The 17175-nt window shown below is 40.1% G+C and overlaps 1 protein-coding gene across 1 annotated transcript; it reads right to left on the bottom strand.

Moving 5' to 3' along the window:
* Positions 1-6868: 6868 nt before the first annotated feature.
* On the bottom strand, positions 6869-15246 carry dusp4 (dual specificity phosphatase 4). The gene is made up of 4 exons (XM_022766609.1): positions 14750-15246; positions 13133-13260; positions 10447-10666; positions 6869-7602 (listed from the first exon to the last, which is right to left on the bottom strand). Exons 1-4 carry the CDS (start codon positions 15117-15119, stop codon positions 7214-7216), a joined length of 1107 nt encoding a protein of 368 aa, XP_022622330.1. The 5' UTR covers positions 15120-15246; the 3' UTR covers positions 6869-7213.
* Between the last annotated feature and the right edge of the window lie 1929 nt (positions 15247-17175).

Below are 17175 nucleotides of genomic sequence, written 5' to 3'. Positions count from 1 at the left end.
AACGATATGGTATAGTAAGGCATAAAAAGTCATAAAAACTACAAAGTATAGTAAGGAATAAAAAGTCGTAAAAACGTGTCATAGTATAGTAAGGCATTAAAATGTCATAAAACGTAAAGTATATGAAGGCATACAAAGCCATAAAAATGTCAGAGTATATTAAAGCTTAAGATGTCACAAAAATATCATGGCATAGTAAGGCATAAAAAAGTCATATTGTAGTGAGGCACAAAAAGTCATAAAAACATCATAGGATAGTAAGGCAGAAGAACGTCATAGTATAGTAAGGCATAAAACATTATAACAATATCATAGTATAGTAAGGCATAAAAATGTCATAGTGTAGTAAGGCATAAAAAGTCATAAAAGCTATATGGTATAGTATGACATAAATGTGTCAAAAAAAAATGTCATAATAGTAAGGCACAAAAATGTCATAAAACGTAATAGTTTATTAAGGCATAAAAAGTCATATGATAGTAATGCATAAAAAGTCATAAAAACTTCATAGTATAGTAAGGCATGAAAATGTCATAGTATAGTAACTCATAAAAAGTGATAAAAACGGCATTGTATATTAAGGCATAAAAAGTCATAAAATGTAATAGTATAGTAAGTCATAAAAACGTCATAGTATAATAAGGCACAAAAAGTCATTCAATAGCAAGGCATAAAAAGCTATAAAAATGTCAGAGTATAGTAAGGCATAAAAACGTCATATTATAGGCTTGCTCACAGCAGACAGCTCCACAACACTCTCTCACCAGCAGCAACATGAGTTTATCAAGAGTGAACAAGTTTACTAGCCACAGCAGAGTTAGCATTGAGTAGCTAACGCCGTAAGAAGAACATAGGAGCAACCAGCGACCTCCTCAGCAACACAGAAGCCACACAGCCAACAGGACTTTACTCAAGGAAGCAACACAAACTCTCTGGACTTTACAAGCAACACACTGGAAAGGACGTAACCTAACTTAGCATAGCACAGCTAAGCTAACCACACGATTGTTTAACCTCTGGTTTTGGTTAGGTACACTGTTGATACTAGGTACACTGTTGATACTAGTATGTTCAGTGTTTCCTCTACATAATTAACTTAATAACTGATAATTAACTTAATAACTACAACCAAAAATTAAGTTATTAATTACTTTAATTAATATTAATATTTTGTTCATTTCCTAATAGCCAATAATTGATTACCTATCAATACCCAATGTATTGGATAACCAAGTTAGTGAGGACGGGAAGATGTTTTAAGTTGGGGGTGCTATACATGTCAAAGCTTATTTTAATTAAAAATTCATATTCAGTGTCTCTCCATACAAATACAACTTAGGCCTACAACAATGCTACCACAACAGAGACCAAAACGACAACGTCTATAAAACACAGAAACTCAGTAATGCAAATGCTATTGCACAATAATGGCTCACAATAATGCCATAGCTTTGCAATACACAAGAAAAGCCAATTGCATAGGGCACACAAGAACATATCCAAATAAGCATATTAGTGTGATGTTTTAAGTTATTGACAGCTAAATGTTTAACTGCTCGGCGGCAGCTTACAAAACTGCATCATCAAAATGTATGCCTCTATTGTAACAGGTCCAAAAGCTTATTTCAAGACCATATCCAAATATCCACATTTTTCAGCAAATGTATATCAGTGTGACGTTAAAATGTATTGACAACGGACTATTAAACTGCTCGGCGGCAGCTTGTAATAAACCAAACATCTTACCTTGAGCTGCGGACGACGTGCTCCAGTAGTTACAATAATCCGAAGGTGGCATTGCGCTCGGGCTTTGGGTATGGACGGGGCATGGATGTCCAATGAGTTCAAAATGTCAATGTGGACATGCAGAGAGGTGAGTCCGTCTCTTCCTGGTCACGGTGTTGCGTAGCCATGTTTTCAAGCGACGCAAGGTGGAGAAGGTCTGCTCTGATGAGGCCAGAGATGGGCAGGCACAGACGAGTATTTCATCACGTGTAGTGTCACCCCTGATGACAATTCCCTTGCTTCCCAGGAATATGATGGATCTGAACAGTAGTTCCAAAACGTGTCGTGCAGTTCCCTGCTGTTTGGCAGCAGCATCAGGCAAGAGGGCGTTGATCGGTACATTACATAAAGCAACAAGCCTTTGTATTGCGTCGGTTTGCAACTTAGATCTCTCGTGCTCTTTGAATTACCATAAAATTGTCTTCATCAATCAGTTTTTTCCCCCACTACTTTCATACAGGCAAAACACAAAACTAGAGCTGGGCGATATGGCCGAAAAATAAAGTTTTGTTTTTACACCACACCCGATTTACGCAATGTTCAAAATCAATTATTCATTGTCATTTAGACATTTACTGATGGCGTTGTGTAGTTTGTGTCCAAAACACTGGAGGCTGGTCCACTCATTCAGTCTCAGAGCTTTGATCAGCCAGTGGCGCTGGCTGTAGTCGTGCAGACGTTCCACGAGCCATGTGCATTCCGCTAATGCTACCTGCTTTTTAGCAGGTGTTTTAGGGCTGCCGCTGTCTTGTGCAACTGGCAGTGCCTTACACTTCTCCCATTCAACTGTGTCCCTCTGTTTGAGATGCTGGAATAAGTTAACCGTGCTGTTGCTTTTAGTTGCCACAGACTTTTGGCAAACTTTACAACGGACAGTGGTTTGCTCGAGAACCTACGCATAAAAAACGAACGATCTCCTCACTTTTAATAGCACATGCTGCTATGTTGATATTTCACTTGTCTGAGAACTCTCGCGTTACTATAAACTACGCAAGTTCAGGGAAGCGGTGGTGGTTCCCTACCATAATTAACCCAAGTTAAAGTGAAATTCGATTTTCATTTTTAAACATCATCCTAAACCATAAATTCGAATTCATCGATATAATCGATTTATCGCCCCGCTCTACACACAACCTGACCTCTCTCCGCCACGTAATGAAGCCATTTCTATTTAGCAAACCAAGTTGTAATATGCGGCTGGAAGTTTCTTTACCAGAACATCTAGCCGGGAAATTGAAGTTCAATGGCTGGGAAGGCTCTTCAACTGCTGCCAAGTCAGTCCTAGCCCGACACCTGGTAGCAGCAGGCCCTTCATTGCTGGCGGTGTTAGGGTCGATACTCCGGTCGGTGCTGTGGCAGGCGGTCTCCGTCTCGTCACAAAAGTAAAACCAAGCGAAAGCGATGGAGTGCTGGTCGAGCTGCTGTCCTGGGCAGGCTGGACTTTAGTTGGACTCTTTTTAGCTGGTGGTTTGCCAAAAAAAAAAAAGTAAAATGCGTTTATGCGCCATTATGATATAACCCTTCAATTAGCTGTCAATGCTACAGCTGCAGGACGCAAATTTAGGAATTCTACCATAGAGTTGACATGACCCGCCCCACTCTGCCTCTGATTGGCTAGTAATCATTGCCTTTGTTGGTTGGATTGGTTGAGGAGTGAGAAGGCAGGCAGGCAAAGAATCAAAGTATTTTGGATAACAAATGAGTTCTGGGGACAAGGAAGTACCAGGGCAAGTACCGTGAATCACTGAGGCTGTGGTGACCTAACTTGGAATCACACCCCTACCTGTGCCATGTTTTTTTTTCATGTCAGCTGAAATAGGCTGAATGAGGACAAGTACATGTACTCACCACTGGATGGTGCTGCAGGCTTAAACTTTCTTTAAGCTTTCTGTGGCAAGAAAGCAAGTTTGTTAACACACAAATGAAGAATGCTGTTCACAGCTTCCTTATTTTATCACAATTTAAAGGACTTCTGTTAGAGAACCTGTTGTTGTTTATCATTTAAATCACAATTAGCGAGCTACCTGCATATGGCTGTAGAGATACCAGCAGGGAAACCCATTAGCAGTTGCAGTACTTCTTTTTTCTATTTCCAAACCTACTAAATTAACTCCTGGAATGTTGAAATCAAAGCTATAGCTCTGTAACTGTGGGGAGACTTTTAAACACCGGACTTTTTACCTATATATACTATTTTTATTACCCATTATTTTACCTCTTACATATGATTTTTATTGAACCTTTTCATCTAAAATCTGTTTTTTAATCTTTGCCATGCAAAGGCAATCATTATGGCAGTGATATTGTATTGCAATTCAGTTCAGTGTTTTACCCCCTTGAACCCAAATTCGCTAAACCTGCATTATCTACTGCACTTTTACCTGTGTGCATGATTTCTTAAATTCCTACATTCCCCCAGGATTTATGCCATTTATGATGTCAAGTTGTTATGTTGGTGAGATGATTCATATAAAAAAGATCTATTCAGTTAATACAAAGAACGCGTATACAACTTCATTAAGAACATTGTTTATTCAACAGTGGATCTTCAGTAATAAATAAATGCACAGATCATTCATTCCACAATAAAATTGAGGGAAAGTTGTTTTTTTTTTTTTTTATATATAAATGTCCAAGTGGAGGATTGATATTGCCATGATGGGTAAACAGCATTGACCAGACAGAGAGACAATCTAGACAGATGGACTAACACAGAGAGGCAGACAGGCTGACCGACAGACAGACATGTACAGACCACACAGATGTGTACAAAGTATTGCGTTTTTCACTCTCTTCTCTCTCTCTCTCTCTCTCTCTCTCTCTCTACATGGACAAAATGTCTTTATGTAAAGTCTAATCAGTCTAACATCACCATGATGTGCAAATCAATCATAAATTATAAATACAGTATTGCATCACTTCAAAGTGCTACAGAGATAGGTGCCGACAATCTTCAAAAACAGAAAAAGGTTTGTTTTCTTTGAAACCACGTGTGTGTGTGTGTGTGTGTGTGTGTGTGTGTGTGCGTGTGTGTGTGTGTATTTGCCTGCTGCGTGTTTTGTGCATGTACATCAGGACTTGGGTATAAAAGCAACTATGGGACTTTGTGCCTTTGGATGTCTAGCACAGAGTGTAGAGCTTAGCCTGGTCAAAATCAGAAGCAATAAAATCATTGTCGTTAATTGTGATATTATGGAGACTTGATGTGATGTTAGAATGTGACGTCCTGAAAAGTCACTGCAACTCTTGATTTTTGTGAATGGATTGTAAGTAGAGTATTGCATGACGTCAAAGTGCTACAGAGAGAACTGTGTACAATCTTCAAAAACAGAGAAAGGTTACAGTTGTTGTGTTGTACAGATACACACTGAATGAGATAAATGTTTGGGACAACTTCTTGTTATTGGATTATAGCCTCAAAGGTCAAAGCTTAAAATCTTTCTCTAACTGGTGTCATGAGGAAGAACAATGAGGGTCGCTAATGTTTGGTAAGAAGAGACCCACAACTTGATGGATGGTCTTTAAAAATCTATGGTGTATCTGTGAAAACATCAAAAGATATAATATCTAAGAGAGAAAGTATTGCAATCCAATTTGCTCAAAAATGTCAGGATATCCATTTTAAATGATTAGGAACCCGAAATGGTTGTAGGATTATTTCTGTAATGTGTTTAAAATAACCTGAGTTCTTCACAAATGTCTATTTTTTTTAATCTAATTCTCATTATTTCACTCATTATTTTAACATGTACAGTGTATACTGCGTGTGTGTGTGTGTGTGTGTGTGTGTGTGTGTGTGTGTGTGTGTGTGTAAACATGAAGAGAGAAGCTGCACTTCTGTACTGCTATGCTGAAATGCTGAGATTCTTTGACTAACATTCAGCAGCCTGCTTTCTAGCAGCTAAAAAAAAAAAAAAAGCAGTCCCTGGCAAATCCAAGGATGCCTAAATCCACAGAATACCTTTATGTACAAGGCACAAACATCTTAAGGGACCATTCACTGGTGGTGCACATTTTAACCCATTACCTAAAAAAATTAACCATTTTCCAAAGCATCCAATCCAATAGCCAGTGTTTTCAGTTCATTTGAGTACGCTAAGAAAATAAACTTGCTGAAAAGAACTGAAACCAGTGTCTTTAAAGTTGCGTATGTTTTGGAAGATGGTCAACAGTAAAGAATACATGACTTATAATGACTTAAAAGATACAAAGCTTTCAGCATGGTCCTTTAAGTAGCTCTCATCCAGGGCCAATATGCTCTAAAATTTGCATCTGATCTAAAAGACAATGAAAATGTCCCAGACACAACACATTTTCTTACGACTTTTTCCTTCAGCTGTTTCATCCAATACAACGTTTTTATGATGTAGCAAAGGGAGTTTCCTATCAGGGGTGTATCAGGGGGCTGCAGTGGGGTTTCCCAGTCCATTTACAAGGGCCCTGGCCTTTATTTGGCATCTTATTTTATTTATTTAGCCTCTTCAGTGAAGAGATGAGGAGCAGAGGAGAGTGGGCGGACAGGGTGAAGATGAGAGGTAGAGATGAGAAGACGAGGAGGAGGAGGAAAGGAGGGAGGAATATAAAAGGATGAAAAGGAGATGAGAGGGGAGGAAGGTGTTGGGGGGGGCAGAGAGAGGAAGAGGACGTATGAAAGACAGGAAGCTCCGGTCGGATTGCCGGCAGAGCACCTGTCACTGAAGAGGCTCCTGCTTTCTATCACCGTCTCCTCCCCTCTTTTTTCCATCCATCTCTTTTGTCTGGCAACAGGAGGGACACCCAAAGGGGAAAGAGCGAGTGCTTAAAATTCCTCCTTCCTTCCTGTGTCCATCTCCTCTCCTAAAGACCTGTCGTCTCCATAGCAACAAACCCTGTCTTCATACTGAGCTTATTCAGTTGGTAGTCATGAATGTGTGTGTGTGTGTGTGTGTGTGTGTGTGTGTGTGTGTGTGTGTGTGTGTGTGTGTGTGTGTGTGAGGCAGAGAGAAAGAGAAAAAGAGTGTTTGCTGCTGCTCATGCCTCTCTGTGTCCATGTTTGTGTGTCAGTGTACCTCTGTGCGTGTTTTTTTTTTTTTTTTTTTTTTTTGTCAAGGAAGAGGGTGTATCTTCAGTAAACATCAGTCCAACACTCCCTCCAAACGTGTTTACTGAAACAAGTTCTGAAAGCCAGTTAATTTTTGGTCAGTTTGAATAAATCTCATGTTAAAATGGACGGAGCGTTGGCTGGTTTCTGAACTTTAAAAAGTTTTTTTTTTTTCTTTTTTCAGTCTTTGAGTTTTTAATCAGGCACCATGACGCTTCTCAACTCTCCACCCTGGAAGCATATACATACTGCGGCGGTCAGTAAGACTGACAGCTCTTCCAGCCAATACCAGCCCAGTCTGTGCTCAAATAGTTTGTCAGGGGAAGGCTGTGAGTGATTGGCTGTCCATCAGCAGCCGGGTGAGGTTGTGATTGGGCTGTGGTGCAGGTAGGCGGAGTTGACCACAGAGACAGGGAAGTTGAAAATGAACGGAGAGGTGGGTGTGGCCGTCGTCGAGGCGGTCGCTACTGAAGACTTGGGTCCCAGTAGCGGGCTTGCCGTGGCAGCTGCCTCAGCGGCACAAGAGGTGGCGAGGAGCTGTGATTCGAACTGCAGCAACTGGCCCATGAAGCTGAAGTTGGGAGAGATGATGCTGCGGCGCCGGCGCACAAACTCAAAGGCTTCATCCAGACGTACACGCTTTCTCTTCATCAGGTAGGCCAGGCAGATGGTGGCGGAGCGGGAGATGCCTGCTTGACAGTGGACCAGCACTCGCCCACTGGAGTCCCGTACTGAATCTGAGAAGAGAGGGGGCGGGTCAGAGGTCAGAGGTTTCCATGGACAATGTAAATGTAATGACAATGTAAAAATCTCTGTTCTTTATTTCCTCTCTGACTTAAATGAAATATCTCAAAATCTGTTAAATGGTACCACATTTTTAAGACATTCATGGTCCCCAGAGTATGAACCCTAATGTTGTTCCTCGGAGTTTTCCTCTAGCATCACCTTGAGGTTGACATTTGTGGTTTCGAGTCAAATATCTCATCTCAAACTGTTGGATGGTTCAGACTCTCATGTCCCCCTCAGGATGAATTGTAATAAAACTCCGCCTAGATGTAAAGCCTTACAGAGGGGCTAGCATGTAGGCTCAGTCTTGTTTTTCTATTGTTGTTGTAATGGTGCTTTCATGGTGGTTTGCCACAAGCTCACATTTCCATCATGGACAATGAAAGTGAACTGATCTGAATGTTTATTTTATCTCTGAGCAATATGGCTCCAAGCAAGTTTGTAGCAGTTCATTCAGTTAATTTTTTCCATTTGAAGAAGACGCCATTTGAACTCTGATGGCAGCAGACTGTTTTTCACAAAAAGATTAAAAGAAAAAAAAAGTTTATCACTATGATTCTTAATAACTATGGTAAAAGAAAAAACTATCATCCTAAATGTACATTTTTAACAGCCACCAAGTACTTTAAACACAACCGAAATACAGCGACGCTTTGCCTCACTTCCTTTCCTCCACACTTTCATGCCTTCCTTCCCCTTTCTGTGTAGTCAAATTGAGAACTAGCTTCAACGTGAGAAAGCAGCAAATCACATTTAACTGAACCATGCAAGAGCAAAAAAAAAAATTTGAGTCATCATCCCTTCTTTCACACTTCCTTCCCTGTCCTATTTATGTCTCTGCCTCTTTCAGTATGTTTAGACGCATGCTATTACTTCATTACTGTGAACAACCATTTGTAGGTAATAGTCTGATTAAAGTATTTACAGTAACTCAATTTTCTTAACATCTTCCGTTTGCATGATTAGTTGGGACAGTACTGGTAATGTCCTCGAGCCTGTGTGGCGGCCTGCAGGAAATTAGAAGCACACAATATAAAGAAGATAATGGAGGAACTTAATTTATTGTTTTTTCATGTTGAAGAATTTAATCTAATTTTCCACCACTGCTGGCTTTTCCGATGTTTGAATATAAAATTACTGCTTTGATTCCAGATCACTTTATTACCTCGCTGGCACATGAGCAAAATTAAGATCGAAGACTGTTTGCTGCCATTTCTCTAAGTGCACAGATGCTTGATTGCTAGCAGTCACCTCCCCTATCTTCACTCTTTGTGTCTCTCTCTGCTTCTCAGATGTCTGCATTTTTTTTTTCTTTCTTAATTTCTCTCTTTCTCACACTCACACACAAACACACACACACACACGCACAGATTTCAGGTAACTCCACCACAGCGTCTGTTCACCCGGTAACAGTGGATGAGTCAGACCCTGGTCCCACAGCAGCTAACTATGACGCATACCAGTACCTACTCACACACATCAGAGTGCACACTCACAAACACACACTCACAGCACAGAACCACACACACACACACACACACACACACAAACACACACACACACACACACACACACACACACAATGTCTACACACAGCATGGATATGCAAAGCAAAAGCAAAGCTCACACTTGCCTATATTATATACACAAACACATATCTGAACTCATGCTGCAGAGAAATGATAGAGTGTAATATTTTATCATTTTAAATGCATTAATCCCCCCCCCCCCCCCGTTCGTCCGGTTCTTCCACACACACACACACACACACACACACACACACACACACACACACACACACACACACACACACACATAATCTCCACTCACACACAGTGTATTACGTCATTTAGCTCTGTAACAGATTCATCTGATTAGATTTTGATAGTTATGTTCTTTTTTAGGTCTGCTGAGATGTGAGTGATAAAGGGCTACTTGGAAATAATGATTTGCGACACATTTCATTGAATAAATGTCTGATTTGTCATCATTGGCCTGAAAGCTTGTCCACTGCAGCTCTCTGAATTATTCTCAGACTCCAGACGAGAAGTGAAGCGCTTTTACATTTCCGGTCGGGTTAAGATTAACAGAAGAAGAGGACTGTTTAGTTAACATGAGCAGTAATGAGCCACTATGACTAAAACCCAAACTGCATCAACAGAAAATCCAAAGGAAGACAGGACTTCACAGTCCCACCCACACTGTTTAACTGACAAGTGATTAGTCAAAGTAAACATGTCTAGGCCTGCTATTAGTGGATTAGTCAATCGAAAGAAAATTAATCTGCAACCATTGTGTCAATTTTCAAGCAAAACTAACAAACATTTAATGGTTTCAGCCTCTAAAATGATTTTTTTTTTAACGATTTTGCTGCTTTTCCTGTACTTGCATTATATCAACTTAAATATCTTACACGTGATATCATTACCTTCTGCTCTAGAAAATTGTGATGTGCATTTTTCAAAATTTTCTGCTGTTGTATATACAATTAATCAATTAATTGAGAAAATAATCTGCAGATTAATTGTTAATGAAAATAAATGTAAATTGTAGCCCTTCATAGGTTTTTCCAATAATATTAAAAAGATATTTCACGTCTACAAGCAGACACTGCAACAGCTTGTTCCAAAATAGAAATGAAAAAAAATCAACAAACCTAAAAGTGATGTGACCTAAAAACAAAACCCAAAAAGCACAAAATACGCCATCGCCTGAAGTAAACTTCTATGTGTGGTTTCCCACCATGGGATAACCACAAATAAACACACACACATCACACATGCTTACTCACTGACCTATGAACTCAATAGCCTCCAGGAACCAGCAGCTGATGTCCTCTTTATGGTTGTCCTCCACAGGGATACACTTGTACTGGTACGCCCCCTCGAAGTGGTTAGGACAGTCGGCCGACACGTTCAGCAAGGCGGAGATTCCTATGCCGTCCAAAACCTCCTTCTTTGAGGCGTGGAGGGCGCTGCCAAGGTAGAGGAACGGGAGGATCTCGACTGGGCCGCCCTGGATCAAAGGACAGACGGGAGGGCGAGGGTTAATCAATTATTTCTTTGGCTGAGGGAGTATGTTCATAATTAATTCAGTCAGTCCTTAAGTAAGTCTTCATTCATTGGGTGATTCCATAAAGAAACATCTCCTGACCCAATCAGCTCGGAGAGCCATGTTAATGAGAATTTACTCAAATGAAAAACAGCTTCGAGGATAAGACAAAGAATTCACTGTGTCAGTGAGCAGCGGAGGCCAGATGACTTCAGTATAAGCATGACCTTAAATATTTTGTTAATCACATTAGCCACACTTATCATCAGACAGGGGCAGCTTATTATCTGTGTAATTAATGCAGAGTCATTTGATATGGGCCATTTAGTTTGTTAGTTTCTGTCTCAAGCCAAGTTATTTCCACATATGGAAACACAACTCACTGTATGAGCCGGCATCTGACAAACTGAACAGTATGAACATCTTTCAAACATACACTTCATATGGAAATATCAGCATGTCTTTTGACGTATCAGTACACGTATGTACGACAGCCTTTTCTTGGCGATTTGCATTCACCGTTCTCTCATTTTTCTATTGGGAAACACTGTCATTTTTCTGTGATGAATCTTTATCAGTCGAAAAAAAAAATTGTTCTTCTGACGAAAACATGCTCCATTGCAAGATTTCCTCAGAAAGTCAGTTCTACTGGCATGGCACTGACTGACCGAGTACATGAAGGATTGTTACACACACATCCTGGAAGTGTCTCAAGGAACATAAAAAAGGTCAATATGTGTTTGTCATTTCTAGTTTTGTTGAGTGTTGGTTAAAAATATGAATTGTTGATTGTAACATGTAAATTTCTAACCCCATGCCTAACCACCATCGACACTGCCATCATCTTCATGGTTTAAAAAAAACAAAAAAACAACACATTTTCATGATTAATACAAATATTTTGGCTTCGGATGGTTCCACTAGTATCTGTGTAAGTTGGGTCTTGACTTTCACTGCATACATTACACATTTATTTAATATTCTAGTCTTCACTACATAAAGAGCAACTAAATCCCAGTGTTTACTAATGCAATTTTGGGCCAGTTTATATTTATTTTGAACCATATCTGTGAGAGTCAATGTTTTGTTTTCCCTTTCACTATATCTGAGAGGTCAGGCTGTTGGCGGTCTATACCGGTAGTGAGACTTATTGACGAGGGCTGTGTCTGTTTATGTCACTGCCGCTGACGACCTCAGTACTGACACAGCGTCAGGAAATGATCGATACTGCTAAGAGATGTAATGTGAGGAGGGGGGTGGAGGGTGATGGGGAAAAATACAAGCGAGATACTCAACTAGCTTTTACCCAGTCCATCATATCAATACTGCAACAGGAAGCTACAGTACTCTTTGCATTAAAGCTCTCACCCGACAGTGAGGCCGAGACTGTCAAGCATTTTCCTTAAAAAACATACAGAGGCTGAATTGTCTGCGTCCGTCTCTTCATGCGTTCCGGGGGAATTAAACCCAAACTACATGTGACTTTGAGCACTGCACAAAAACTGCAGGCTCGAGCAGCAGATCGACCAACAAAACGAGGCCACCGGGGTCACAGGAAGTGACGGAGAGTTGAATCAGAGGTGAAGACAAAAAACGAAATTAAACAAGAAGTGGATTTCAGCAAATGTTCCCATCAGTTTATGTTGATTTCTCTAGCATGGCCTACAGACAGAAGAAACAAGTCTGTAACTACACATTCGCTGGTTTAAATTCCCACACTGGGTGGGATAATGTGGTTGAATATGAACAACAGTTGAGTTCAGTTGAAGAAGGCAAATATCCTCCAGTGTTTGCACTCAGGAGCTCTAAATGTGAGTGTGTGAAAGTGAAGGCAACTTTTACAGGATAATAAGTCAAAACAGCCTTTTAATTGATTCATTAGCTAATGGGACATTAATAAATATTTAAATACTAAAAATGGGTTATCAATTTTAATCATTTATTCATCAAAAATAAATTTTTTTTCTGTTACATATTACATATTTTTTACATCTTATACACTGAATGCTGTTAGTCCAAGTGAGCAAAGTCAAGACATTGGCTTTTGGTCTGGTGACATGTGATAGGCATTTGTGATTATTTTATGAATGAAAACACTCATTATTTTCAGTTTTAATAATTGGCTGCACATGCTCAGAAGCTGCTTTACACGTGACCTACACTAGTTTGACACCGGAGGATGTTAATTATGCTTTTAAAAGCACTCTTTTCAACCTGAAATAATATAATCTAATGATAATAAACTTTTATTTGTATAGCACTTTTCTTAACGTTGCAAAGTATTTTACAAAAGAAATAAAACCAGACAAGGCAAATAAAATGAAAATGAGAACCTGTCACAGAAGAAGTAAAAACAATAAAATAAAGAAAAGGTGGATAAAGTTTGAGTTCAGATGGGTCTGCTCTCACTCATCTTGTGTTGTGCTTTACCTGATCGTGGTGTGGTGTCCCACAAGACGAGCAGGCAGAGTCGATGCTGGACTGGCTGGTGAGGGATGGTAAGGATTTGGTCTTTAAACAAAACTCTGGGTATTCTGAGAAAAACCTGTCATATCCACCTGTAAAAAAAAGAGACACCAATTTCAAATGGATTGGATCATATGCAGTGTTTTGCTGTAGGAAATGACTGTAGTATACCAAAAATAATGATGCAGTACATTTGAAGCAATGTCATGGTAAACCATATGAGATTAAATTCACTACTGGACACCACAGACAGAAATGTCATGTTTGGGCTCTACATGCATAATATACACTACGTAGGCATACTTAAGGAAAAAAGAAGCATGGTGGCCCACATTAACATTCCCACACAATCTGCACCAGGATTTTCTCCTCTGCATACAGTGAATCGGTAAAGTCTGTTAAACTGACCCCTGACCTACTCTGTTCTGTGTCTACTGTTGTGGATTTGGAAACAATTTCATCATCCCTTTCCTTTTTTTTTTTTATATTATAAATGTGCATGCTGACCACTGCTCTCTGCACCTCGGGGATCAAATCAGATTAACTGGGAAATGTCATCTTTATAAGCTACATACATACACTCCTGAGCTTCAAGGCGCCTGCGTCATTAGGATGCACAAAAAAGAATGCGCCACAGCTTGCAGCAGCTTTGGCTTTCAGATTTTTTCCTGCAGTCTAAATATAGTCTGTTGGGCAAATCGGGTGTTGATTTTAGACTTTTCTGCTTCCCATCAGTGATTTACACAAGGCAGACTCTTTTCTGAAATGATCATTAGTGTCTTGTAAGTCCCTCTGATTAGAAGTGGCTTCTACGCATCAGCATTACCTCATTCACTCAGCTCACAGCCATTGGTCTGACTGTGTGTGAATGTGTGTAGCTGTGAGTGACTGAGTGAGTGTGTGTATTGTAAGAAAAAATAAAAAGTAAAAATGTGCATAGAGCAGGCATTTGCTTTCAATCTCAGGTTTATAAGATAATGAGCAGTTACAAAACAATATTCAGTATCTTTATTGAGGCAATAAAATAAGATTATGTAGGTTGAAAAATAAAATGAGCAGTGACCCACATTTGGAGGTAGGTAGCATATCCTTAGAAACTAGGCTATTAATGTAATTTGAAGCTATTATTATTATTACCTTTAAAACCTCAATTAAATTATAATCTTCCACATAAGTGTTATTATTATTTTATCGTTGTGAATATTTTTTAAGGCTCATTCAAGAAGAAACATTTTTAGCATTTGGTCATAAGAGCATTAGAGACTAAATAAAGGGTTTATTGTAGCCTGGTGCTCCCCATTCTTGAGGCTGAAAAATAGTCAAATAAATTATTTGTCTTACCATCAGTAGCCTCACAGCGTAATAGGGAACACTAATGTACTTGTTATTTGTATTATTTACATTCCAATATTAATATTAGAATCCAAGAATAAACCACAGTTCATCAGTAAAATTACAATTCAATTCTTCAGTGGACCTACTGAGGCTGCATCTGATTTTAACCACCATACTGGTGCTACTGGTATTTTACCAGTATTACATGCTGTAGTTGAGCCAAATGTAATAATGAAGCACATTTACCTTTCAGCAGGTATATGTTTGTGCCGGAGGAGTCCCTGGTCAGCGCGTTGAGCACCAGGGTGACCGTGCTGTCCTCCTTCACCGTGTCCGAGTCCGGGGTCCTCTCGTCATACAGCACCACGGCGGAGTACATCCCGGAGCGGAAGCGGCCCCGGACCTCCTCGTCCCCGGCCAGTACCTGGTCCAGGCTCAGCACGGAGCCCTTAGCTCTGCGGCGCACGATGGTGTTGCAGCGGGCGTTGACAGCGCCGCGGATGTGCCCCGCGCTGAAGGCGAGGAAGGAGCGGCAGTCCAGCAGCAGGCACTTGGCGCTGTCGTCCTTTAGGAGCCGCTTCAGCACCGTGCAGTCCATCTCGCAGAGTTCCTCCATCGCAAGTCGTTTCAGGCTGCTGTGTCTAAGATTGACTGTCGCCGATCTCCTCTCTCTCTCTCTCTCTCTCTCTGTCTCTCTTTCTGTGTCCCCCCCACCGCCCTCCAAACCTGGAGAAAGCGCTTGGATCCTGCAGTGGATTCCCTTTGCGCCTCTCCTCTATGCGCACATGATCTCGTGCATTGTAACCGCACTACTCTTTACGCACAGTCCGGTCACCTCTTTCTTTCACTCTCTTTCTCTCTGAGTGTTTCTCCTCAGGATTGTTTCTCTTTTTTCCTTTTTTTTTTATGAATGGGTGCCTCACGTCACAGCGGAGGTGACGTCAACCGATAGTAGCCAATCACAAAGCGTCCAGATTCCCGTCCCATTTCCTCCTCTGTCGTTCATTCATAAAAAAAAAAAAAGAAAAAAAAAAGACAGAAATCAATGAAACGACGAGAGGAGGTAGATTGAGATTAGACTCCACGAGGCGCACAGCGGGGTTTAGCATGCCTTAACCAGCCCATGACCACACTTGAATTATCGTTAGGTTTAGTAGTTTCCTATGATATAAATAAAGGGGTTTATCGATTTAAAATTAACAATTTTCAGACATGTTCTTATGAAGACATGCTCAATTGACTTTTTTATTCGCATTTTATAGTAGGCCCCATGTGCCTTTATTTAAGTCTTTAAACATGCAAATGTTTTTAAAATAAAAGTGAATCAAACGATTCTTTCGTGTGAAAATATGGCTTGCATATGCTGAAACCATTAAAATCCAGACCTTGGGCCGTATGGTTCTTTGAACCTCTTTGAGCTTTATCGTTTTGTGTTCATTCCCACAAATGTGCTGTATATTCAGTCTGCTGAACTCTCACAAACTAACTGTATGCTAAGCTACCTGCCCAGCACCACAGGACAGACAGAAGGTTAGCAAAACTAGCTTGTGAAGAAAGACAAGCAGAGCAGCTCAAGTGGCCTACACCTGGGTCATTGGAGACAAAAACACAGCTGAAAGAACAGTGAATATCAGACTTATATTTGACATTTGGCCAGAAATATATCTGCAAATTAATGCTAATGTTGCTTAGTTTCCACTGGATGCAATATTTTAGCCATGGCAACTTATTAAAATGATGTTAGATATAAGCTTTAAGGTCCTATCACATTTTCAATTTGATACATTTTATTTGTCACTTAAATCAAATGCCAAAAATTAGATTATTTTAATTTTAAACTTTGATGTGAATATTTCAGACTTTCTTCAAATGTTAACACTTAAATAACATCTCCTGTAGATAATTTCAGTCTGACTGGTGTAATGTGCTGACTGCAGGTGGGTGTGCTTACGTATGTGCACGCACATACATAAATCTGTCTGTGTATACGTCTGAGTATGCATCTGTGTGTGTGGGTGTGTAATCCTACAAGCGGAAATGTAATTTGCATCTTCTATCACACAGCCTTAGTGAGCGTGCTCAGGTATTTGCATGTTGATCTCATTTCCATGGTTACGGGAGGAAAGAGAGCAGCACGGCAGCAGATGAGAAGAAGAAAATGCAGACGCCCTGACACAAACAGACGGGCTGCAACACAGGCAGACGCTCCAGCTGAAAGAGACATGCAGATAAAGAGACTATAGAAACAGATCATTTTAATATTGTATAATCCTCAGATACATTTATTATGAATGGGTTTATGTGGGAAAACTTGAGCAAATGGGTAGGCAACACATGTGCATATGGATCTGTGTTTGTTAGGCTTTTGTTCACAGGCCTTTATGCTCAACTCTGAAATGTTGTGTCTGATTTATTTTTAATGAATATTACAAGACTCATGTAATACAAGTATGATCTGACAGCAGCGTTGAAATGACACTTGTAAGCAGACAGCTTGTTTCCAACCAGCTTGAACTCATGGGAAGTTCTGTGGTATTTATGTCTTGTGTTCTGTCTGACGTGGTAAAAAAATGAGACGGTCTAGACTCAACAGAGAGCAAATGTCAAATCTCAAGAGGAAATGTGGCAGACGCTTCATGGTTATAACGCAACAACAAGTTTGTAGGTATTTT

The sequence above is a fragment of the Seriola dumerili genome, unplaced genomic scaffold, assembly GCF_002260705.1.
Source record: "Seriola dumerili isolate Sdu_G_001 unplaced genomic scaffold, Sdu_1.0 BDQW01000874.1, whole genome shotgun sequence".
Classification (NCBI taxonomy): Eukaryota; Metazoa; Chordata; class Actinopteri; order Carangiformes; family Carangidae; genus Seriola; species Seriola dumerili.
This window is presented reverse-complemented; position numbering and strand designations above follow the sequence as displayed.

What these genes read in the sequence shown, in the direction of transcription:
- dusp4 (XM_022766609.1), bottom strand. Translation starts at nt 15,119, where the DNA reads ATGGAGGAACTCTGCGAGATGGACTGCACGGTGCTGAAGCGGCTCCTA. An exon ending in AAACATATACCTGCTGAAAG is followed by an intron (nt 13,261 to 14,749) that starts GTAAATGTGCTT and finishes TTTTTTTTACAG; the next exon opens with GTGGATATGACAGGTTTTTC. An exon ending in GGAGGCTATTGAGTTCATAG is followed by an intron (nt 7,603 to 10,446) that starts GTCAGTGAGTAA and finishes CTCTCTTCTCAG; the next exon opens with ATTCAGTACGGGACTCCAGT.